The 25,918-nt window shown below is 49.3% G+C and overlaps 1 protein-coding gene across 1 annotated transcript in view; it reads right to left on the reverse strand.

The window, feature by feature from the left end:
- The window catches only part of Arhgap40 (Rho GTPase activating protein 40), a 33,774-nt gene that overhangs the window by 6,565 nt on the left and 1,291 nt on the right, over nucleotides 1–25,918 (reverse strand). The window contains exons 2-9 of the mRNA XM_005363004.2: nucleotides 10,844–11,040; nucleotides 6,963–7,180; nucleotides 6,397–6,472; nucleotides 5,902–6,053; nucleotides 3,422–3,587; nucleotides 1,681–1,772; nucleotides 991–1,068; nucleotides 462–621 (exon numbers count right to left, since the gene is read on the reverse strand). Of these exons, the coding sequence (XP_005363061.1) occupies nucleotides 462–621; nucleotides 991–1,068; nucleotides 1,681–1,772; nucleotides 3,422–3,587; nucleotides 5,902–6,053; nucleotides 6,397–6,472; nucleotides 6,963–7,180; nucleotides 10,844–11,040 (1,139 nt within the window). The remainder of the gene's footprint in view (nucleotides 1–461; nucleotides 622–990; nucleotides 1,069–1,680; nucleotides 1,773–3,421; nucleotides 3,588–5,901; nucleotides 6,054–6,396; nucleotides 6,473–6,962; nucleotides 7,181–10,843; nucleotides 11,041–25,918) is intronic.

The raw sequence follows: 25,918 nt of genomic DNA on the forward strand, positions 1-25,918 counted from the left end.
AAACAACAAAACTTTTAAGATGTAATAAACATTTAAGAAAAGAACTAAAGTCAGCTAGCCCCCTGTCCATGTCAGGGCTGATAACAGATCCAGTTCCCAAAGCCCCAGCCTCTTCATCTTCTCCCGTCACCCTATGCAAATGCGTACAAGAGACACACCCGATAGACACACATACCATTATGCACCTCACAGGTGCCTGTGCATACATGGACATGTTCACATACATGAAAACACACTTCCTGCCCCAGCAGCTTGAGACCCCAGGAGACGGACACGTCTGAACAGGTGGAACAGTGTGCCCACCACTGCCCTTCTCCACTTTCTCCCAACTACCAAGGCCAGGGGCTCCCAACCTCCCACGGTGCCCTTCACATCACAGGACTGCCACAACCCTCCCCCCCCCCACATTCACGGGACTGCCACAACCCTCCCCTCCACATGCAGGGGACTTCCACACGCACTGGGCACTGCTGCAAAAGCTGGAAGGTACTCGGTTGTGAGCAGAGGTGCCGGCAGCTTCCGGAGGAACCTCTTTAGCAGGTCTGATGCGTCATTGGGATGAACCTTGTCCCAGCTCACAAGGCCAGCATAGAAGCCTCGCTCCAGCTTTTGCTCCAATCCCTAGAGAAAGGAAGGCCACCAAGAAGTTGCCCACAGCTCCCATGTAAACTGCTCACCCTATCTGGGCTTCAGTGTCTGCTTTCAAGGTGGGGACAACCATGGCACCTTCCCAACATGGTTACTATGAGTATCAGATGCCATTTTGAGTCAAGCTATTGAATGCAGGGCTCCGTTCCACAGGTGTTGGCAGTGTGACCCCAGAGCCCCCCCCCGAGTTCTACTGGGCCCCCTACCTATCTCCTGGAATCCCATAACCACACCAAAAGCAGCTCACAGATCAACCAGGACTCAAATTCTCTCCCAGCCAAACACGACACCGGGCTTGGAGAGGAAAGGCAGCCTTCAGAGATGGAAGAAATCAGCCATTACCTTGACTCTGGCCTGGGATCCAGGAACTCTGAGGATGCCTTCTGTGTCCAGCCCTCTCTTTTCCAAACAGGACAGCAACTACCAGAGGAAGAGACCATCACTCAAGTCAGCCACCGCTGGTATGCAGGTCGAGCAGAGTGTGTCTATCTCTCGTGAAAACTGGGAAGGGGAGAATTCTAGAAGGACTCCTTCAAATAACAAGATGGAGCCAGGGTCCTGTACATGCTGTGCAAGTGATCTACCCCCGAACCAAATCCTCAGCGCTTCTGAACTTCCTGACCACTCTGCGCTAAGAGCTTCAGGGGCATGTGCTCCCTCAGTCCTCAACTAAAGATTTGTGTTAGAACCCCAGCTCACAGACATTGAAAGAAAGGATCTAGAAGTTCAAAATTGCCCCCAAGTCTCTGAGTCAGCAGTTTCCAGAGGCAGAATTTGAACCCACCTCTCAATAGTTTTCTAGCTATTTTGTTTGTTTTTAGAGACAGGGTCTCAGCATGGTAGCTCTGGCTGTCCTGGAACTCACCATGTAGACCAGACTGACCGCTAACTCAGAGATAAACCTGCTTCTACCTCCCTAAAGCCCTTCTCTAAAGCCCAGGTTCTTCCCCTTGTGGTAGGCATCTCCCAAATGTTCCCAAGAGCCAGTCCTTCAAGGAAGGCCTAAGTAAGCCCAAGCTGGGGATAACTTACAGCTTGTAGGAGCAGGGGGACCTGGGCGCTGGGGAGGACTCTGTGGTCAGCTTCCAGCAGGCTGTGAAGGGGCACACCAAAAAGGCCCGAGTCTGCAGAAGGCCAGAAGAGGAGAAGGTGTATGTCAAGCTCTGCAGGGACTCCCAACAACGGATAAGGACCAAGTTCTGGGAAAGGTGGAATTGAAGTATCTGACCTCAGCACTGGTGACATCAGGCATGCCACAGCACAGACATGTCCTCCAGGTAAGGAAGAACTAAGAGGAAAATGTCCTGCTGCCCTAGTGTGAGCCAACAGTCCAGGACAGAGCTGCCTAGCACTGCAGGCATGGGCCAAGAGCCAGGGATCTCGGCCACCCTCATCAAGGTTGTTCCCAGACAAGCCCTCCACTGTCTTCTGTTCCATTCTTTCTTCACTGCTCTTCTCCCCCCTGCTTGAAGGCCCCTCCTTCTACCTTTCTAATCCGCTGCCCCTTGCCTTTGGACAGATAGAAAAGGGCCAGCAGAAGTGAGGACTAGGCAAGGGCAATGGGTGGATTTGAGCAAGGTACAATGATACACTAATATGAAAATGTCGTAATAAAATTGATAATTTTGTACAATAGCTAGAAAAATTAACTTAAAACTGTTAAGATACTTTTTTTAAAAAATCATATTTTTTTCTTTGTGTGTGTGTGTGTGGGGGGTGCATGCATATCACTTGAGGACAGCATTTGAGAGTTGGTTCTCTTCTTCCACCATGTGGGCCCCAGGGATCGAACTCAGCTCTTCAGGCTTGGCGGCAAGCGCCTTTCCTTCCTGAACTGTCCCATAGTCCTGACAATCCTGTTTCCAGAGAAAGTTTAATAGCTATGGTAAGTGGAACTATTGTTCCAAATTCAGCCTGCCTTCTGAACACCCTCTCTGCTGTATAAGCCTGTATTTTGTCCCCACTGGGAATGCAGAGTGCACCCCACCCCCTGTGTGAGGCCTGCCTGTGTGAATAGTGGAAACTGATAACACGGTAACCTGCACAATGTACAGGGAGGTGCTGGTTAGGCAGGAGTGCTGGCCCGTGTTTCTGCTCTTGCCAGGAGAATCTGCTCTGGATGGCCAGGTGGTCCAGTAAGGAGAAAGAGAGCTAGAAACAGCCCCAGCTGCAGCCACACCTGAGCTGGATGAACCAAGCAAGTGCCAGCTCACCCATGTGAGCGAGAGATAAGAATGATTAAGTCATAGATTTATTGGGGGGGGTGGCTGTTCATTATGAAGCATTGCTATAGAAAAGGTGCAAGATGTAGAACTGGGAAAGTGAAAAATGGCCACAATCATCATATTAGGGAGGATATGCATACAAGGGTGTGTCAGAGAGAGAGAGAGACAGAGAGAGAGCACTGAAACCAAACACTGCTTATATCTGCATTATATTGTACTGTATTTACTTAAACAGGAACATAGTAAAACGAGCATGAATTGTGTTTTGTTTGTTTCTTCAGACAGAATCTTGCTATGTAGCCTAAGTTGGTCACAAACCCATGATCCTCCTGCCTCAGCCTCCCTAGAACTGGGTTACAGTTGCACCGTGCCACTGGCTAGGAACTGTTTCCACTTGGAGAAAAAAATCCACAGAAATCAGAACCATGCTGAGTGTTTCCTGGCAGTGGGACAGACAGTTCAAGTTCACAGAGCAGAGGGTGGATGGAGGAGGGGTGTAGAGGTGGCAAGCTTAGAGGGGCAGGCGGGGGTCTGGCACACACGCTGACCTGAGCCTTTCCACTTCCCGGCTTTGCTCCTCTTCAGGTCCAGGCCCAGGATGTCATAGAGGGCTGTCAGCTCTATCAGGGCCAAGGGAGGGATCTTCTTCATGTCCCTCGAAGACAAGTCTCCTATCCTGGTCACACCCAGTCTGCCTTTGGGGATTCGGAACCTCTGGGGAAGGGAGGAAAGACAGCCTGTCCGGAGGTGGTAAGATGACATCAGCGGCATTTGGGTGGGAGGAGCCCAGAGCACGTAAGACCCCAGTCAGGGTCCACACTGGACTCAAGTCTGAGCTCTGTCTCTTGCCAGATGGTGACTTTTCTTTGCCTGAAACTGTACACACCACCCACCTCAGGAGGCTTTTGTGAGTGCCCCGTGAGCCTAAGGGCAACACTGTAACAGGCTCAAAACTAGCAATGCCACCATAATGAAGATGGTTTTGCCAGCTGCAATCCAAGAGGAAGAGAAGAAACGCCATGGACCTCTTAGCATGTTTCTATTCTTGCATTTTGCTCATTTTACCCATACTTCTACTCCTGTCCCAAAACTTGGTGTATAGACAATCATAGCTCCTCTTTCTTCCTGTGAGCAAAGGTGAAGTAGTAATTGAAGAAAAATAAAGGCTGCTCAGCTGCACCACTTAGAGCCTACTTTGGGGTTCTGCAGGCAGCTTTTAGCCTTGTGTAGTCAGAGGTGGCCAGCAAGAATAGCCTTCTGGCATTTCCTGACAGGCTTGATCAGATCACCTTCCAGTGTGCCTTTAGGGCACCAAAGGAAATGGAAGCATTCCGTGTTGTATTTGTTTTGCATGTGTGCATCTGTGGTATGCATGCATGTGTGTATGAATATAGCAGGCATGTGGGGCACACGTGTATGCCCCTGCATGTGGAAGCCAGAAGCTGAGTCAGGTGTTTTCCATCTATCTATCTATCTGCCTATCCATCTATCTATCTATCCATCCATCCATCCATCTATCTATCTACCTATCTACCTACCTATCTCCCATCTACCTATCATCTATCTATCTATTGGGACAGGATCTCACTTTGTAGGCCAGGCTGGCTGGCTTTTAACTCACAGAGATCCACCTGCCTCTGCCTCCTGAGTGCTGGAATTCAAGGTGTACACCACCACACCTGGCAATCACTTTTCATTTTATGGAGGCAAGGTCTATAACCATGGCTGCATTTTATAATTATGGGTAAAATATAGCCCATAGGCCTTGAGCTCCTACTTCAGAGATTCACACGCTGATTTGCCCTTTAATTTAAACACTCAGGAGGCAGAGGCATTCAGAACTCTAGTTTGGGGCCAGCCTTGTCTACATGGAGAGTTCAGGTCAACCATTGGCTGTATAGTTAGTGTGTGTGTGTGTGTGTGTGTGTGTGTACATGTGCCACAGCATACATGTGGTAGCCAGAGGACAACTTGAAGTAGTCGGCTCTGTCCTACCGTGTGGGACCCAGATGCTGAAATCAGGTTGTTAGGCTCAGCAGCAAGCACCTCTCTCCACTCAACCGTTTCACTGGCCCTAACTTTCGATCCTAAATACTTAATTATAAATAACTGATCCTAATATGCTGAGATATTCAACATTTGGGGAAGTAAAACACTAACACCAAAAAAAAAAGGTGGGTTTCTCTTACCTAACAGGCTCCAAGATTAATTTTTTAACGTAACTAGAAAAGCTGGGTGTTGTGCCACACGCCTTTGATCCCAGCTCTTGGGAGGTAGAAGCAGGCTTATCTATCTCTGAGTTAGCGATCAGTCTGGTCTACATGGTGAGTTCCAGGACAGCCAGAGCTACCATGCTGAGATCCTGTCTCTAAAAACAAACAAAATAACTAGAAAAACTCTTGAGAGGTGGTAATCAGCTGCTTGGATAAGGGGTGACTCCCCTAAAGACAAAAGCAATGAGGAGAGAGCCCCCAGGTGGCTGCTCCTGGTCCCTGACACCCAGCAAGCAACACCCAGCTAAGGGCTGCAGGGGGAATCTTCAACGACTCCCCTGCTGGGTGCCCTGCAGCCTGGCAAGTGTGAGGAGCTGAAGGATGGAGGAGTGATGTGGGAGTGATTTCTTTCTAATCTGTTGTTTTCATTGGTTAATTAATTAAGAAACTGCCTAGACCCATTCGATAGGCCAACCCTTAGGTGAGTGGAGTAAACAGAACAGAATGCTGGGAGAAAAAAGCCGAGTCAGGAGTCACCATGATTCTCCCATCCGACACAGCCGCAGGTTAAGATCTTCCCTGGTAAGACACCTCGTGGTGTTACAGGGATATTAAAAATGGGTTAGATCAATATGTAAGAGCTAGCCAATAAGAGGCTGGAACTAATGGGCCAGGCAGTGTTTAAAAGAATACAGTTTCTGTATAATTATTTCGGGTATAAAGCTAGCCGTGCGGGCGGCCGGGTGCCAGGAATGTAGCCCGCCGCTCCCATTATAACAGAGGAGTGCCCAAGGACCTTGGGGTGGCATCCTCACCGGCAGCAATCCCTTGTCCCAGACACAGGTGCCTCCCGGGGATGACCTGGCCCTCTGTAGAAGCATGGCAGCTTGTTCAGAGTAGGCAGAGTCCATGTTGAAGACTTCTTCTGTTCCAGCTGGTTCCTGTGGTCCCCTGAGATCTGCGGACCCTTTAAATCAAAAGCAGAGAGACTGGTCTGACTAGGAAGCAAGTTCTTAGGCTATGGACTCAGGCATGCTGTCCAGGAAGTGGTGTTCTAGCTGGGGTCATTGCCCAGAAACTGGTTTCTTATCTGAGCACCACAAAAGTGATCACCCAGCCCCAGGTTTTCTGGACTGAGGCCCATGGGCTTGATGACAGTAGTTCATTTAAGGGCCCAACTTGTCCCATTGATGTTTCTTTTTACTGCCCTTGTGCAGGGAGGGAGAGGAACCAGGAGAAAGTGCAAAGGTGAGCATTCTCTGCTTATGCAACCTGGATTCTCAGGGCCCTGAAGAACAAAGGCCACTTACCTACGGGAGATGCAGAATCCACAGGATTGATCTGGGTCCATTTCATTCCCATGGTCCCATTCTCTGAAACCACTTCCTATACAAAGTGTAGACAGCATCACTTAGTCCCGTGGGAGGCGATACACAGACACTGGGAGGTAAGAACCACTCACAGGTACAGTGACTGAAGCTCAGAGATACTAAGTTACTTGGCCAAGATCCCACAGCAGCTGAATGGATGGGGAGGGAAATGGGGGCCTGACTGACCCAGCTTTGATGCCTATCATTTTAATCACAGGGTTGCACCCTTCCTGTGGATCCCAGAAAGAAGATGCCCACAGTTTGCCAGGCTTCAGTGCCAGCAGAACATGCAAGTGACAAAGTGATGTTTGCATCAGTAATGACTTAGCCAGAAACTTTCAGATGCGTCCAAGGACATGGTGGCAAAAAGCACATATACTCTGTCACGTGCAGCATACAAACAATCCCACACAGCCTGGGGACACAGTGGCAGGCAGAGAGGCACATGAGAGTTGAAACGACAACACAGAAGCCCCCAAAGACAGTGCCCAATGGCCCTTACTCACCCTTGAGGTGAAGACCCCAAAGATATCCCTGACATCTCTGATGGGTGGCTTGTGTCGTCTTCGGGCTGAGCGGGCATAGGTGTCTAGCCGGCGGCACACAGCAGCCACCTGGGTCTGTGTCAGTGTAGACAGGAGTCCCTGATGATCACCATCCGAGCCCAGGCCACCAACAAGGCCAGACAGACCTGTGTCCCGTAGCCACTGGGATTCAGTGTCCCCTTGGCCAACAGAGGGAGGAACATCAGATAAACACACAGAATTCCGTATGTGGTTAGCCATGCTCACTAACATAAGCCTCACGTGGAACCACAAATGATCGTACAGACACGAGGAGCTTCTGCGGTGTTCGTATTGAGGCCCATTAGCACCAATCTGATTCTCCCCAGGTGGGAGCTAGGTGCGCTTACGAACAGTGGCTAGCATCCAAGGAACGCTTAGAGACAGCAAGCCGAGGAGGGCCCCATACACTCTGGTTCTGCAATATAGCCACAGAATCACTTCCACTCCCTGTTCTGGCAAAGACAGCAACCACAGGATCATGTAGGTCCAGCCACGCACAGCATGAACCCTCTGCTCGAGACCTTTGTATGTTGAGGTAATGGGATGGGTTCCGTGCCAGCACCCTAATAACAAAACCATGCTGCGACTGTAGCTTCCGTTCCCACCTGTGAGGACTCTGCTCCAGGACTCAGGTCAAGGGCTGGGATGCTGCCTAGACCACTGTCCCAAGTTACCCAGACCACCCTGGGGAGGCACTGGCCTTGTCGTGGGGGAAACTGCCAAGTGCTCACCAAAGAAGTTGTGCAGACCTGCAAGCAGGCAGGTGGGGCATGCATGACTGTACTTCATGCACGACTGTACTTCATGCATGACTGTACTTCATGCACGACTGTACTTCATGCATGACTGTACATTGTGGGTTGAACAAGGTAGTCAGGAAGGAGACGATGGTTTCAAAAATAACTAAACAAGGGCTGGGGAAGACGATCCAGTGGCTAAGAGCACTGGATGCTCTTCCACGGGATCCCAGTTCTGATCTCAGTACTCTCAGGACAGCTAAGTCTGTAACTCCAATTCCTGAGGAGCTAACACCCTCTTCTGGCCTCTGTAGGTAGCGCATGCACGTGTTGTCCAGATACACACGGAGGTAAAGCGCCCGCACACATACAATAAAAATAAACAAATCTTTTTAAACTATAACTTTTCCGTCATACCACACTTTTACCTTTTATTGTTTTTTTAAGCTTAAAAGAAAAATTTCAGGGCAGGCAAGCTGTAAACCTCAGCAGTTGCCCAGAGGAGGGAGAGAAAAGAGAGGCGAGAGAGAAAGGCCCATGCTGTTGACAAGCAGGCACATGGAGGTAGGGAGCTTTGGAGAACGGAGGGAAAGCACAGAGTGTCAGAGGAAGCACGTCTAGGCTCTGCTCAGCCTCCGGAAGAAAGAGCTGAAAGGAAATTCAATGGCAGGCAGACCCAACAGAGCCTTGCGGCTGCTTGTAGATGTCAGAACACGGTCTAAGAATAGAATTGTGGGAATTCTGAGTCCTTGTGAGAGAACTCCAGGAAAACAAGAGTCCTGTGACCTTAGTTTCTTCCAAACATGGACTTGTTCTTAGGCTATGCTTTCGTGCCCTCCCAGGTGTAGCAGACAGGAGTGGGTTTACTTCGGATTATTCATTACAACGGGCTATTATTATCTGTTTATGGAAGAGCATGTTTTTGCCACCTGTGGCTGTCCTTGTGGCTGTACACTTTCCTCAGGTGACTCTTCTTAACCCTCAGAGTACAAACTGTCTGATGCTCTGAATAAAGTTGGCTATGGCATGAGACTTTAGTCGGCCTCGTTTCTAGACTCCATTCTCCCAGGTGTAACTGCTAATAAGAACAACAAGCAGTAGGGACCACCTTAAATCCACGTAAAGGGCAATAGCCCCACCATTGGTGGAGTTCTCGCCACCACCTGCCATGTGCAGAAGGTGCCATAGAAAGGACCATCAGGAGCAGGGACGGGAGAGGGCAGTGGGAGGCACGGGTCTGAGCAAGGTAGAACGAGCTACGTGTGTGGAAACATCACAACAAAAGCCGTCGTTCCTGCACTGAAGTATAATGGTATAATAAACTACACATGCTCTTGACTCCTTCTGTCCTGAGTCTACACCAGCCCTGTCTTTATTCTGTTGTCTGAAAAGTCTCCAGCCTTTGGCACTCTGACTCCAGCCCTTTGTTTGGTTTTTGATGTGTTTGCTGGCTGTGGTATAAAGCAAGAAAGCCCGTCTCTGGCCTCCACCTCTGGCCTTACCAGGGATTTGCATTTACGGAGCCCCGGCACCAGTCCATCGGTCCTCTGAAGACCTGAAAGTCCCAGGTGGCCTATTTGGCCAACCAAGGCCAGCGAAGCTGAAGCACAGGCCAGATCAGACTTTCCACGTGGGCAGCCTCGTCACGCCCTCGTCACTCCCGCACTTGCCAAACGAGGGAAGACGGGGAATGGAAACGTGCCCAGTTCACCCAGATACCAGCACACAGGCGGAAGTGGGGAGCCTTGGTGATGCCCTGGCCCCATGGAAAGTGGAGGATGGTGGTACGTGAGCAAACGTTCTGATAGTGCCAAGGCATGGTCTATGCCTTGGGCATAGACATCGGGCCAAAGTCTAAGGGTTATCAGAGTGCTGTGGTATAGAAGTTAGGAAACACTTCTGAGCCCAGCACCTGGACAGAATATTCTGGAGGGAGGAGGCAGTGAGGACAAAGGCAGGGGTGTGCTTTCATGGTCAGAAACAGCACGGAGGCCTGGAGAGAGGAGAGCGCGGTGGAGTGACAGACTAGACGATGAGGCAGAGATAGGTCCAAGGCCAGTTCTGGAAAGGCTTGTGGGCTATGGGAAGTGTCACCCCACCGAGAGGTGGTGTCTGAGTCCCCTCCCCTGGCATCTGGGTGCACATTGGTTAACAGGAAGTGAAAAACAACAGTGGCTGTCTTCCAAGGCTGGCCAGGGACAGCATCCCTGGCTCTTTCCCAGGCTCTTACTCTTCACGCCCAGATGCCGTGTTGTGAGGAGGCCTGGGCCACACATAAAGGCCACATGGAGGTGTCTGGACCCAGGTCACAGGTATGGGAGGTCACATACACCACCAGACACAGAGGTAAGAAGCCCTTTGAGAGGACTCTGACCCAAATGACCTTGGGCTTTTCACTGAAGGACAGACTAAACAAACCTCCCAGCTGAGCCCTGCCACCCTCAGAACTGTGAAACATGTTAGCAATGGCTTGGTGCTCCTCTATGCTACTGTGTTCAGGGGCCTATGATGTGGTTACAGGGACACATGGCTGCTGGTATCCTAACAGGGTAGGGGGTACATACTGGGCAGAGTGCTTAGAATCTGCCAGAATTTCAGGTCCTCCTAGACTGTTTGGTGTTCTCCACTGTATCTCAGTGTCTAAACACTGCCTGGCAGTGGGGTGTGGTGGTGCATGCCTTTAATCTCAGCATTCATGAAGCAGAGGCAGGCAGATTTCTGCGTTCGAGGCCAACTTGGTCTACAGAGCGAATTCTAGGACAGCCAGGGATACACAGAGAAAGCCTATCTCGAAAAACTAAAACAAAATAAAACAACAAAAAATCCACTACGTGGCAGACAAGAGACACTCGATAGATCTTTCCTAAGTTATTTCATCAAATGGGTGACAAACTGATTGGCCTTATCAGAGGATCCTTTTGAGTAGCATTGAACACATAGAGCAGGGAAACCAATGGAGAGACGGCTGCAACAGTCCAGGCAAAGAAATCCTCCAGGCTCCCAACCGTGTGTGGGCCCTGGCACATCCCTCCCCTGGAATAACGCCTTAACATCCACCTCGCAGGCCCAGTTAGGGCCCCTCACCTCCTAGGAGCTGGCTTCCGCTTCCAGCCCTGTCCTCCTCCTTCAGGTCGCCCTTCTGCTGGATCCGTTCCACCTCCAACCAGAAGCCATCCATGGACAAGCTCTCTGCCCAGGACAGCCGGGAGTGGGAGCAGTCCGCAGGGCGTGACTTCAGAGGACGCTGTTGCAGATGTGTGGGTCCTGTAGAGGGGCCAGGGCTGTACAAGTGAAAAGGGGGTGTCAGGCCAGGCTCGGTTCTTGCTGTCCTGAAGTTAGTGTCTCTCCAGATATCAGACACTGGCTCCCAGCAAACAGACCGGGATCCTTGACCTTTTCAGAATCCTTGGTCACAAGCAATGCTGCTGATGCCAACAGTCCTTGTTCTGGGTGATGGTCAGTTTTGACTGTCAACTTGATTAAATCTAGAGTCACCCAGGAGACTGGCCTCTGCAGCCATGATAGATGGGGTCAGGGTCCCAGTTCCAGACTCCCGTGACCTGGACTGTGGTTTGTCTTTCAGGCTTTCTGCATCCCACCCTTGACCCCTTCCTTCCACACGACGTAGAATGAATTTCCACTTTGTGCAGTCAGATAACTCCAAAACAAGACCAGGCTCCTGGTCCCAGCTAATGACAGCTGAGGATGACCAGTGAACTTGAGACAATGGTTCTATGCTTCCATCAGAGACAGAGGCTTCAGGGACCTCTTGGTGCTAATAGTGCCCCAAACACACCAACCCTGACACCCACATCAGTGACAATACCTCCAGCTTCCTCAAATGGGAAGTCAGTATATCTAGAAAATTCTACAGCTCTTTGAGCTTAACATTAATACCAGCCAAGATCTGGCCCCTCTAATGAAAACAATAAGTTGCTTCAAGTTTCAAACTTCCCAAATTAGAAAAACAAAAAAACAAGAAAAAAAAACCCTAAATGCTCAACTAAAAAAGCAATCATGAAGATGCTGCTTTGCAAAGACAATAGAGAGATGGTCGCACAGCGTGAGGACTGGAATTCAAATCCCCAGCACCCACATTAATGCTGGGCCTGTAACCCTGGCATTCAGAAGGCAGAGACGGTGGATTCTCAGGGACAAGCAAGCTGGCTAACTAGGCTCGCCAAATTTGCAAATTCTGGGTTCAAGTGAGAGAGCCCACCTCCTTATATAAGGTAGAGAGCAATCAGTGCAGACACCCAGTGTGTCAGCCTCTGGGCTCCACATGCACACATGTGCAAACACATGTCCACACACACAAAAAATAAGGCATAATATAAAACGGCAAAAGCTAGAAGGAAGTTGGCTGGGGATATAGCTCAGTTGTAGAATGCTTGCCTGACAAGGCTCTAGGTTCAATCCCCGGCACAGAACACACACATACACACACACACACACACACACACACACAAACACACACACACACACATATACATACACAAGAGGCCAGGGGTCAGAAAATAAACAAGGCTAGTCATATGTTGGATAAACATTAACAAAGAGAATGAGCCCAAGATTACTTTTAGATTAAGATGCATTCCCAGGAGGGGGAATGTATTCAGAAAGGGCCTAGGGTGGGAACTTTCACACCTGGAACTGTACGGAAACAGCAAAACCCAAACCTAGCAACCACGCAAGTGAACAAGCACCATTAGAAACGTGCACCTGGGCCAGGCTGTGGTGGTGCACGCCTTTAATCCCAGCACTCGGGAGGCAGAGGCAGGCCTGGTCTACAGAGTGAGATGGGCAGCCCTCTCGTCTAGCTGTTTCCCACTAAGGAACCTGGCATTGAAGGCGTGGCATTTATACTACTCCAGCTCATCCCTGATGTCAGTGCGAAGTCCGTCTCCTCCTCAAAGTGCAGGCCTTCCCTTGGGTAAGCCCTGGCCATCTGGTGGTAAGAGACCACCTACCAAAAGGCAGCCCAGAGAAGACAGTGTCAATGTCAGGTGCTCATAAGCTCTGCTGGTTTCAAGTGGACATTACACGGTCGCTGGAACAGCACAGCCATACCTGTGACACCATTGCGAGTGACTGCGGAGGACGGCAGGGTTTCTAGTGGGGTGACAATATGCTCTATGATGGCTGCACAGCTCTGAGAACACATGCGACCCCGCTGACCCTCACAGTGTGAGTGCATGGGTGTTGTAGCGTCGACAAGCTCAGGACCCACACAGCTGGGGCTGGCTGCCTCTCAAGATCTTTCTGAGGTGGTGACACACCTATCAAGACAGACAGTCTTTGGAAGGCTGAGGCAGGAGGATCACGAGTTTTAGACGAAAACACCCGTAGACTTATTTCTCATCACTAACCGCTTTGCAGTCAACGCAAGGATTCGTGCAGAAGCAAAGCAGGGAGTCTTACCCGTGACCTTGTTACACATCGCCCCTGCGGACCCTGACGGGAAGATGCAGGGAATTTCTCCTCGGGTGCCTTAACCTGGGCGACATGCCCTATTCTTCACACAGGGTGACTCAGTTTCACTCCTCAGGGAGCCCGAGGGCTCAGTTTCCTCACTGACCACACAGGAATGGCGATGATACCTCTGCTAAAAGGCCAGCGGCTACCAAGGAAGAGTCCCTGCCCTTCCTTCACAGGGCAGCTTATTTCACAGATCCCTGTCTGGGGAGGGGACCAGCCACCCCGTGTCGCTGCCGTTTGCATTTGCCAGGATGCCAGGATGATAATTGCTGTGGTACCTGCCCGGCCCCTTTGTGCAGAGGTAACCACAGGAGAGACTTCTGGAAGCAGAATTGCTCAGAGCGGCGAGATAATGGCGCTTCTTGACAAACTGCCATCAAAATGGACTGCTGTAGTAGACTTTACTCTCGTTGCCTGTGTGGCCTCTGAAGCTGCTGCTCCCCACCCCATCTGAGCTCCACACATTGAATATCCTTATATTCCAATGTGACCCAGGGGTGTGACCCAGGATCTAAGGCCAGCTTCTGTGTATGCATGACCATACAACTACACGGGGAAAAAGAGTTTGTTGGCGGTGGTTTTTTTAGTCTTATTACTCTTTCGGGGGCCCGCCACCCAGGTCCCAAATAAATCACACACAGAGGCTTGTTCTCAATTATAAATGCCCAGCCTTACTTGGCTTGTTTCTTGCCAGTTTTTCTTAGCTTAAATTACCCCATCTGCTTTTTGCCTCTGGGCTTTTCCCTTCTCTTACTTGTGTATATCTTACTATCACTCTAACGCTACGGCTGGCTGTGTGACTGTGTGACTGGCCCCTAGCATGCTCTTCTCCTTGTTCTCTTGCTCCTCTTTCGCCCAGATTTTTCCTCTTTATTCTCTGCCTGCCAGCCAGCCCCGCCTACCCTTTCTCCTGCCTCACTATTGGCTGTTCAACTTTTTTATTAACCCATCAGGTGTTTTAAACAGGAAAAAAAAAAAACCCACAGTTTCACAGAGTTAAACAAATACAGCATAAACAAATGCAACACACCTTAAAATTATATTCTACAACAAGAGTGTGCAGAGGAAGTTTCCATTCCTGGCTTCATGTTCTACTGATGCTACACTGGATTTTATTTATTTATTTATTTATTTATTTATTTATTTATTTATTTATTTTGAGATAGGCTCTTGTGTAGCCTGGGTTGGATTCAAACACACTACACAGTGTAGCAAGAATGATGGGGTTACAGGTGTACACTACCACATCCTGTTTTCTGTGGTGCTGAGGAGCAAACCCAGGGGCCTGTGTGGGCTAGATGAGCACCAAAGGAACCTTAGCTCCAGCCCCGCCATCTTGGAATTTCAATCATTCCTGCATGAAGAGCTCCACACACTTTTTACACCACTTGTCCCTCCTGTACCTCAGCCCAGGACCCTGGCTGTGCCTCCCGCTGTCCCTAAGCTGCCCACAGTTCCACCTCCAAACACACTCAAGTGTGGCAAAGTGTGAGGGTGTCAGGGCCTGGAAGAAGCGGGGAGAGCTGGCCATTTTCTCCCAGCAGCGGCCGGTTAATGATAAAATTGGTTGCTGGGCTCTGTTTATGCTTTTCCAGAAGGCCAGAGCCATTGCCTCCCGGGAGTCTGTTTACACCCCATGCTGGCGCACAGCTCTGTGCTTAGCCGCCTCTAGAAGCCTTCGGAAATTACCGGCATCTGCGTGTTTTCCTGACACTCTGAAAACTGGAGAAACTAAGTGCAAACAAGGGCCATCCACCACGTCTCCTTTCGCTAGCAGAGCGGCAAGAGGGGAGCAGTTATCCATCAAGGTCAGAGACAACAAGCGGGAGAACGGGAAGAAGCAACACACACGCAGTTCCTGAGGTCACTTCATGTCATGTGGCCATATGTCCCCTTTTAGCAAGAAAAGAGGCAAGTTGAGCACCATCGTGGAATTTTCTCAGAGCCTCACAACCACCCTTGATTTGTAGCCAATGTCAGGCATGCAAAGAACGGCAACCTTCAGTTCCCAGGCCCCTCTCAGTACTGAGCATGCGCACATGCCTAACAGCGGACCCAGGCTTATTTCAAGTTGATGTATCAGCCCCGTGTGAGGGACACAATTTTCCCCAATTTACAGACAAGGAAATGGTTCTAGAGAGATGAGAGGACCCACACAGACTTACCCAATAATCAAGGGATAGAGCCAGAACCCCACACCAGGTTTCAAAGATCTTGGTGTGTGGTATATGTGCAGTGTATGTATATGTATAATGTGTATGTGTATGTATATGTATGTTTGCATGTGGATGCGTGGTATGTTTTGCCTCAGTCAGTTTCCACCTCATCATTATTTATTATTATTATTATGTTGTTGTTGTTGTTGTTTTAGACAGGGTTTTTCTGTATATCCAAACTCAGAGATTTGCCTGCCTCTGCCTCCTGAGATCTGGGATTAAAGGTGCGTACCACCACATCTGATTTCCACCTAATGTTTGAGTCAGGGTCATTCCTTGAGCCTGAATGAAGCCCATTGATGCATCTAGCTTGGTTGGTCACTGAGCTCCGGAGCTCCGCCTGGCTCTACCTCCGAAGTGCTCCACATTACAGATGCTGGGGAAGGAACGTAGGATGTCCTTGTGTGGCACATACTCTATTTACTGAGTTACATCCCGGTCTCTTAACAACTGCACTGGATGGTTTGGGGTCCCGGGTATAGAGCAGGGGATCTGAACGCATTGGCTGCCCCATAGCAAAGCTGTTCCTCTCTGAGTTCCCCATGGCACCTTCTCTTTCTCCAATGGCCCTAGAAGTCCTTGGTGGAGGCCCAACCTCAACTACTCTGTGTGACAATGGAGACAGTGATGTGTCTGTCCCTCGGCAGCCTGGTTTCTGTAAGATGCCCTTGAAGAGAGGTTTAGGCCTGCAATTTTACCAGCTAGCTGACAGCGACAGAGGCCTTGGCTGTAGAGCAGGGTAGAGCTGCAGGAACACACAAAAGGCCAAGAGTTCCCGGAAGGGAAGGGAGAAACTCCTCAGAGGCCAAGGTCAACATGACTCTGGGACCAAGAATGTGGCACAACCTGGTGAGCAGGTGGAGGTGTGGCCGGGGCTCCTTGCTAGCAGCCACAAAGGCTACAGTGGGACAGGTGGTTAAGCCTGGCACCCCAGGAATAAGAGCCTTTATGCTGCACTAACACTGACTATAGTCACAGCAGCAGGGCCATTATCCTCGCCATACACATTAGAGGACATTGACATAAGGAATACGCTCCTGTCACAATACAGGTGATGCGGTTAGAGTGACAGTTGGCCCTAAGCCAGGTCCCCAGAGAACTGCCATTTGCCTGTGCCTGGTTCTGCTCTGAACCCCACAGTGTGGCTCTCCCAGCTGGCACCAGGGGGTTACTGGCTTGTGACGAGGGCCATCCCTTGCATCAGGAATGTGCAGCAGCATCTCTGGCCTCTGTCCAACCGGACAATAGCATTCCTCCATTGTGACAACCGGAATGTGTCGAATGTTGCCAGGAAACAGCATCATATCTCTATGGATGGGGATACTCCCCATTCACACGGGCCAATCCATTCAGCCTTCACTGCTTCTCATTGTCGCTACCCCATCCTGCAGATGAGAAGGCAGAGGCACAGAACAAGAAGAGAGTTCACCCAAGATTTCCTGCCAGAAAGGACAGTCCAGACCTTCTGACCCATAGACTATGTTCTCAAGTACTAGGCAAGTCCCCTGTGCACCTTTCTTGCTAGGTGTGGCCTCTCTTTGATTGGCTGGATACAGCCTGAATGGAGAGGGAATGCCACCAGCCTACACATGCCCATCTTGGCCCTATCAGCTGAAATCCCTGTCTCTGCCACACCAGCCGAGGGCTGTTGGTCTGTTTGGGAGCTTCCTCTTTTCTCACAATTACTGTTGTGCAATGATAAATGGATTGAGACAGGTCTGAGTGGGGCATGCTGGGAGTGCAGTAGGCCATCACTGCTGGGCCAGCACCAAGGTTTGCTTCGCTGAGCAGGCAATCAGAAGAAGGGAAAGGCTGGGGACGAAGGGAAAGAAGAGCAGTTGGTGATAGGCCAGAGATGACGATGGAGGAAGGGCTGGATAGTGTGTCAATGCCTTTTGCCACACACCGCTCCCCCTGTGTCTGCACTCTGTGTGCTGACACCCAGTTCGTAAGCTTCGGGCAAGAGGGCTGGAGGTTAAAATACACAGACACACACAGACAGAGAAACAGCGACACGGGTCATCCTTGAATTCCCCAAGAATGCCCCTTTATTGTGTTCAGGGGCAGATTATATAGAGATAGGCATGCCCCAGCCAAACCCACCAGAAACCATTCTCCTGCCATCAGGAACTCCTGAAGGTCTCGTGCTCAGAGCAGCTGTAGGCACTCAAATCAGGGGATTACAAGAAATTCAGGATCTGGGGTCTCACTGCTCCCAACAGCCTTTGACTTTTGAGAAAGCCAAGTAGAGCCCAGGCTAGATTAGCTAACACCAGGCACACGCAAACATCTGAACAAGAACAAATGGTTGATGAGTTTCTGAATGACCGATGCTGATGTTGGATCATTTGTTATGCAACCAACAGCTGATTAACACAGGGTACTCCTGAGCGACCAAACTACTCTGCCAAGAGGGGCAGGAGCCCACGTTTCCTCGCTCAGACACATTCCTAGATGCCACACGCATGCTACCAGAAGTGTACACGCTTCACGTATTCCAATTGCCAACCCTAATGGGTGACTCAAGTTCAAAGTAGGGCAGGTATCAGGCCTCTGAGAGCAGATGCTAAACAGTGATCTCAGGACACAGCCATGGGCATATGGCCGTGGCAGGGAAACGTGGGTGCATACCCTTTGATAAGCATATAGACAGACATGGGTTCTCCACGCCTCACGCACTGTCCTCACTCAGCCGAGGACCATGGTGTGGACGGCATACCTTTGGAAGCATGTACTTATTTCACAAGGCACAGTGCACAGTCTAAACCTTATTGCACAGTGCACATCAGAAGATGGCTGCAGTGCCATCTGTGAGGCAGGGTCTGTGTGGAGAGGGAGGAGGGCAGGGGGAATAAGAGGTTACAAGAGCGGTGAATGCCCACGCATCCTCGGCCGGGCTCTTCAAAACCCTCTAAGGCAGTAGTAGCGTTCCTCTTAAGACAAAACAATAAAAACAAAAGGTGACTCAATCTTTGTACTCAGTCTCTGAGTTGTAATAGTGTTCACTATGCTGAGGATGTAGCTCAGGAATGGAATGCTTGCCTAGTCTGCACAAGGCTCTGGGCATGTGTACACACATGCATGCAAACACACACACACACACAGAATTCATCTCTCTCCACCTATGTCTCTGTTTCCTCAAACCATGGGCCATCTGAAGCTGACTTATGTTGCTCCTGTTTGGTACCTTGTCACAAGGGAAAAAGGAGCCACCACAGCATCAAGGTGTGTTTAGGACGGACGGACACCTTGGGAGCAGGAAGCCACTGCCCAACTGTGACCCTATGTGCTCTCAATGCACACGGAAGCTTCCACAGGAGAAGACAGCATCACAACGGATGTTGCTATAAATGGAAACTAGGTACCAGATTTGGAAGTGTAAAATGTCTGCCTGTTAAAATTTCATATTGGTTACATGCCAAAATATTTTAGACATACCAGGTGAAAGATGTATCATTAACTACATTAAGCAGGTCCCAAACCCCAAATCCCACCATAGTCTTCCCTGTGCCCTGATGCATCCTATCACCTTGATGGCCCAATCAACTGATAGGGCCCTGGAGGCATGGCTTCTGGTCTGTAATGTGTCTTTAGCTGACTTTGAGGAAGGAGGTTAGGGAGAGCTTTTAAAACCTCTGAGAGGGACTAGAGATGGTTCTGAGGGTAAAGTGCTTGGATATGCAAGCATGGGGACCTGAGTTTGGGTCCCCAGAACCCAGGTAAAAGCCAGGCCTGGTTTGCACATCTGGAACCCTAACATTGGGTCAGGGGCACATAGAAAGACAGACTCCAGAGCTTGCTGACCAGACAGGCCAATCAGTAAGCTAGCTCTAGGAAGGCCCAATAGAGGAAGACATCTGGCATTAACCTCTGGCTTAGACGCATGAACACACATGTGCAATTACTCCTACACACATGGGCACACAGGAAATACACACACACACACAACTTTTTTTAAAAAAAGAAAAAACCTCCATCTACCAACATTTAGCAGATGCTTCTTAGCGGTCTCAGGTCTCACAGGACCCATTCTTGCTTCCTCAACACCTGCTCTTCAAAGCAGTCCGAAATCAGTATCGCCGTGGGAAAAGCACCCAGCTGCCAACCTTGGACTGGCTTGTAAGCCGTGCCTTGCCACGAGGGCCTTCACTGCAGGGTTCTCCCCTTTCACCTTTTTTCTTGGATATTCAAGAGCTTAACAGCCAGACTGCCAGAGTTGGGAGATGGCTCAATGAGCAAAATGCAACTTTAAGGCCTGAGTTTGGATTCCCAGCACCTACGAAAAAACCAAGTGCAGTAATGTGTATCTGTGATCCTGGTGCTGGAGAGGGTTGGAGACAGGAGGATTCCAGAGGATCGTTAGTCAGCCAGTCCAGTTAAAACAATGAGCTTAATCTAGTGAAAGACCCTGTGTCCAAGAATAAAGTAGAAGCCGGGCAGTGGTGGCTCGTGCCTTTAATCCCAGCCCTCAAGAGGCAGAGGCAGGTGTATCTCTGTGAGTTTGAGGTCGACCTGGTCTACAAAGTTTCTAGGACAGCCAGAGCTACACAGTGAAACCTTGTCTTAAAAAAAAACAAAAACAAACAGAAAACAAATAACAAACCAAAACAAAAGACACCTCAAGTGAAACTCTAGCTCCACACCCAGATGCAGAGGCAGACAATACCTAAACAAACACACACACACACACACCCCACGCACACACACTAAGTAAATAAATAAATGTAATTAAAAACCAAGTGACAGTGTTTTATCTAATCATATAAGGAGTTCCCAGAAATCAGTAATAAATATACCAATAGACTAGGAAAGCTGGCATATTCTACACACTTGGAGACAAAGTATCAGTGCTCTATGAAAGGATACAGACCCCACAAAGATCAGGAAACAGCAAATTCAAGCTGATGAATTATTTCACCCATCAGAATGACACACAGCCAAGGGAACCCTCGTAGCCCGCATGAGTGTGAGTCGGGACAAAGGCATCCTCAAGCTCCTTCAACATCTGCCGCGGAGGTGGTAGAGTTAGGGATGCCTGGCAGAAGAGCATGTAAACAGGGTCCACACTGCAGGCAGGATGAAAATCCCAGGGCCGTGGTGGGCAGCAGAGTACCAGCACCCCAGGGACCATGCTACGGCTCAGAGAGTCTGCCCAGCTCTGTGGGCCACAGTGGAGATTCCCAAGGACATCCATGTGGATGATAACCACTCTCAGAATGGCACCAACTTGAGTACAGGCTCGGAGAAGAGGGGGGTTTTCACGGGAGGATGTGGATTCAGAACTCTAAGTCAAACTACCACTGCAGGAAGCCAATGGGCCTGGGTGTGCTGTTCCCATGGAAACGGCCTCTAAGCATGTTCCCTTTGACCGCTGATAGCTGAGGTACTGTGCCAAGCACAGACTCCATTTTATCCTCACAATGAGCCCACGTAGGCACTGCTCATCACAGACATTTAGATCCAAGGAAAATTAAGCTCAGAGAGGTTGAGTGGTGTCCCTCAGAGGCCCACAGCTGGCAGGTGAGGTGCAGGTTAACCTTGTCATTTGAATCGTGTGCTGGTGATTCATTCAGATCTTGCATCTGCAGACGGAGGATGCTAACTGAAGGTCGGTTGACCCTGACCTCAGTGGCAGGGACCTGGTCTGCACGAGACTGAGGTATGAGTTGAGGATGTTACAGGTGATTTGCTCATGAGCCACTTAGGTGTTACTAGCCAAGTCACCTAGCTATTATTGATGAAGGGAATCCGATAGCCAACCTAGGATCAAAACAGGTCTTCCTGCCTCTCGGCTCCAGCTTGGAAATCCTGCCAGACAGTGAGCGTGCGAAAAGCCGTTTAAAAAGCAAAATGTGGGGCTGGGGATGCAGCTCAGTTGGTAGAAGGTCTGTCTAGGGTGCACTGTCGGATCCCAAACATGACATAAACGTGTGGTGTGTGCACAGAAGTAATCCCAGCACTCTGAGGCAGGAGGATTAGAGCGCAAGGTTGCCCTCACCTACATTATGAGTTTTAGGACACATTCTCTCTCTCTCTCTCTCTCTCTCTCTCTCTCTCTCTCTCTCTCTCTCTCTCTCTCTCTCTCTCTCTCACACACACACACACACACACACACACACACACACACACACTCATTACAAAAAATTTATTTGGATCCAATTAACAAAAACTAAAGAATATAATAATATACTGTCAATAATGAGCCAGGCGCGGGTGGCACATGCCTTGAATCCCAGCATTCTAGAGGTGGAGGCAGGCAGATAAATCTCTATGAGTTCAAGGCTAACCTGGTCTACATAGTGAGCTCCAGGATAGACATAAACACATAGTGAGACCCTGTTTTTTTGTGTGTGTGTGTGTGTGTGTGGTGTCTTTTTTATTGTTGGTTTTCAAGACAAGGTTTCTCTGTATATCCCTGGCTGTCCTGGCACTCTCTTTATTGGCCAGGCTAGCCTCGAACTCACAGAGTGCTGTGCCTCTGGAGTGCTAGGATTAAAGGCATGCACCATGCACCACCACGCCTGGTTCAAGACACTGCCTTGAAAAAAGGAATACCAAGAAACAGGGCCAGCGAGATGGCACAGGGGGTAGAAGAGTTTGCTGTTCTCAGAACTCACATCAACATGGAAAGACAGACCAGCTCCACAAAGGTATCCTCCTAACCCCACAAGTATGCTGTGGTACACAGCAGTGCACACCCCCCAATAATGAAATAAAAGCTAAAAACAAGAATATAAGGGTGCAAGTTCATGACCCCCCCACCACACTGTAAGGGGCACAGCTTTCCTGGAATTCCCCCTGAGGACATATTTCAATGTCCTCAAAGTCTGTGTCTTAGGACCAGAGATTCCTGTCCTGCAAGTTTGTCATTAGGATAAATCTCAGAGATTCTTGTCTGAGAACACTGACGTACCCTTTACCATAGCACTTGTCCAAAACAAGAGCCAGGAAAAGGACCCCAGATTCCACTCAGAGGAGGCCACCTAACAAGGAACAAAAGGAAACATCAGGCAGCCATGGAGAGGCAACATCGACCTGTCTCCAGCAGCTGGCGTGAAGTGAAAAAGGCCGTTCACTGCTAGTCAGTACCATACGTCAGGGAATAATGCATGTGTGTGCGTGGATACATGCAGTTAGAACATGAAAGGACCATGTATGTTGTCTTAGTTAGTCTCCCGCTATTGAGATAAGACCTCTGACAGAAGCAACTTAAGGATGGAAGTATTAACTTTGGCACGTAGTAGGAGAATGTACCCATCATGGTGGGGTTCAAGGCGGAGGAGCTTGGGCCCACTGAACCTGCAGCCAGGAAGGCCAGGGTGCGGGATACTTGTGCTCAGCTTGAGTCCTTTCTTTTATTTTTATTAATTTATTTTGAAATAAGGCATCACTATGGTAACACTGATTGACCTGGAACTCTCTATGGAGACCAAGACTAGGCTGGCCTTGAACTCACAAAGAACCACCTGCCTCTGCCTCCTGTGTCAGGATTAAAGGAGGTGTGTGTGTGTGTGTACCCAGGACAGCTTCCTCTTTCCGTTGCTGTCAAAGGAATCACACTCCCTCCTTTAGGGGATGTCTCCAGCCCTACTCAAGAGTGTCCCTCACAGGCATGTTGAGAGGAATGTAACATCAACAGTTCTTCACTGTGGTGTTGGGGTTCTGTCTAAAGTAATTTCAGATCCTGTCAATATGAACCATCACATGTACATTATACACACATGTTGATGTGTATTCACAAAGAATAGTATCCTACAGGCTGGGCACTAAAGCATCCTTGGTGACTGTCCTTGTGGGTTGCAGGTAGGAGGAACAGGTGAATTTTGCTTGTAATGTTTTTCCATGGTAAACACTGCTTTCTTGGTGGCGGTCAGCATGAGTCAATACTGCTCTCCAAAGAGGCCACAATTACTCAGCACACCACCAGTCCGCAGAGAGATGAATGATTTGATGAAGTAATAGCTAGGATGGCTCAAGTCCATTCTGCTTTTGGGGAAGCCAAGACACAGTCAACAGACACACAGCATATACCATCCCCACTCTAAAACAACAGACACTCTCTACCAGAGTGTACCGGTTGCCTGTCCTCCAGATGCACTGGCCTACACTGTCCCCCAGACACATTGACCTACAATGTCCCCCAGACGCGCTGGCTCACACTGTCCCCCAGACGCGCAGGCTCGCGCTGTCCCCCAGACGCACCAGCTCACACTGCCCTCCAGTCGCACTGGTTCACACTGTCCTTCAGACTCTCTGGCCCACACTATCCTCCAGAAACAGCTTGTGTGTCCCTGGTTTCAAAGTGCTGATGGTTCTCTCACAAAATCTAGCCAAGAGTCAGCAGATACTACAGCACATTGGCTCAGTTACTGCTCACTAACCACGATGAGTGAATACCAAAGCCAGGAACAAAGTTGTCACATGGCTGTGGTCATTGAGATGACTCAGCCAGTAAAGACATTTGCCACCAAACCTGACAACCTGGGTTTCAGCTCTAGGTCTCACAGGATAGGAGGAGAGAAACAACTCATACAAATTATTCTCTGACCTCCCTCATATACATACACACACATGCATGCTGTGGCATGTTTGCATGCACACATAACACACACAAATAAATAAATAAATTGCAATATAAATATATTTGCAAATTACCACATGAGAAATAAAACTTGACTTGCAATTTTGTGTAGCAAACAGAAAGTATATTTCTACTGGGCAGCGAGAAGAGAACCCTGCCAAGGTCACCTTGCTCAGAGGAACTTTAAGGCTCCTCCCAAGGTCAACACTGTGATATAGTTTTTAAGATTCTGTGCTTTGACTCCGTTCACTTTATAGGAAGTGCTACTAGATGAGCTGCTGACTTTTGCTGCACCCCAGCCCAAAGCTTCCTGTGTCTTCCTTCTAGCCTTTGACTTTCTACCTCCCTGTCCACCTGGAACTTCACAAACAAGCAGTGAGTATTACATTCATTGAGTGAATATTTTTCCCAGTAGGGCTGAGGGGCCAGCCCTAGACCTCCACAATAGACACAGGTGAACAGAGCCATGTCACACGGAGCATGGCACCTGAAGGTTGTGGCCTCACTGGAACCTGCTGGGTAAACAAATGACTCAGTGAATGACAGTGAATGACAGTTGAGACGAAAAGGCTCAAAGGTAGGCCGGGCGATGGTGGCACACGCCTTTAATCCCAGCACTCGGGAGGCAGAGGCAGGTGGATCTCTGTGAGTTCGAGACCAGCCTGGTCTATAGGGCTAGTTCCAGGACAGGCTCCAAAGCCACAGAGAAACCCTGTCTGGAAAAACCAAAAAAAAAAAAAAAAAAGAAAAGGCTCAGAGGTGGGAGCCTTGACGTAGTGACTTTGTGGATGGCACATTAAACCTAGCCTGGAGGGGACACAGCCACACCGTTCCAGGGAAGTGGTATTCTGCCATGGGACAGTGGATGCCATTCTCAACCAAAAGAGAGAGAGAACACCCTGTTCAAGGCTCATGGTGAGAGTTCGGTACAAGGCACCTACTGATCATATGTTCTAACATTATTCTGATGGACGAAAGTATTGAGTATATAGCACATTTGAGGAAATGTTTTCAGTAGTCATTTTATTTCTTGTGTGTGTGTAGGTGTGTGTTACATGTATGTGGGTGTGAATGGGTATGTTGGCCTGTGCAGGCCAAAGGTGGACAATCAGGTATTTCCCTCTACTGGTTTTCACTTTACATTCCTGAGACAGGGTCTCTCACAGTCTCTGCAGCTCCCACTTCAGATGGACTGTGCACTCTAGAGATCCACCTGGCTTCACAAAGCTCAGGCTTAGCCCTGCCCTAGCTCTGAGGTCACAGGTCTACATTACCACACCTGGCCTTTACCTGCATGCGTGGGACTTGAACTCAGGTCCTCATGTTTGTACAGCGAGAGCTTTACCCCCAAGCCATCTCCCCATCCCCTTAACTAGTTTGTTTTTTTTAACATTTAAAAAATATAATAATACTGAGCGTGGTGACCTCATCACTGGGGAGGCTGAGGCAGAAGGACTGAGAATTAGAAGCAAGCTTAGGCTACATAGTAAGACCGTCTCAAAAATAAATCATAACAATAAAACTAAAAACAACGCTTACATAACCGTGGAGTTTGGAAAGCCATTTTCCGGGAGGCAAGCATGTCTCACTTTCGTTCCTTTTGTGTTGCTGCAAGTAAACAAAGGGGTGCTATGAAATTTCACACTCAGAAGTAACATTCATTTGTTCACTCAACCATAATCACTGAGCACATTCAACGGGCCAGAGGTTCTCACCGTTGGATCCAGTATTAATAACAGGAGATTAAGAGGGGAGGGATAAGAAGAGCCACATTTGCAAATAGGTTGGTAGGTTGGTTTTGGATAGACAGGTGGGATGTTAAAATAATGGATGGATGGATGGATGGATGGATGGATGGATGGATGGATGGATGGATGGATGGAT

Source organism: Microtus ochrogaster, linkage group LG8 (genome assembly GCF_000317375.1).
Source record: "Microtus ochrogaster isolate Prairie Vole_2 linkage group LG8, MicOch1.0, whole genome shotgun sequence".
Classification (NCBI taxonomy): Eukaryota; Metazoa; Chordata; class Mammalia; order Rodentia; family Cricetidae; genus Microtus; species Microtus ochrogaster.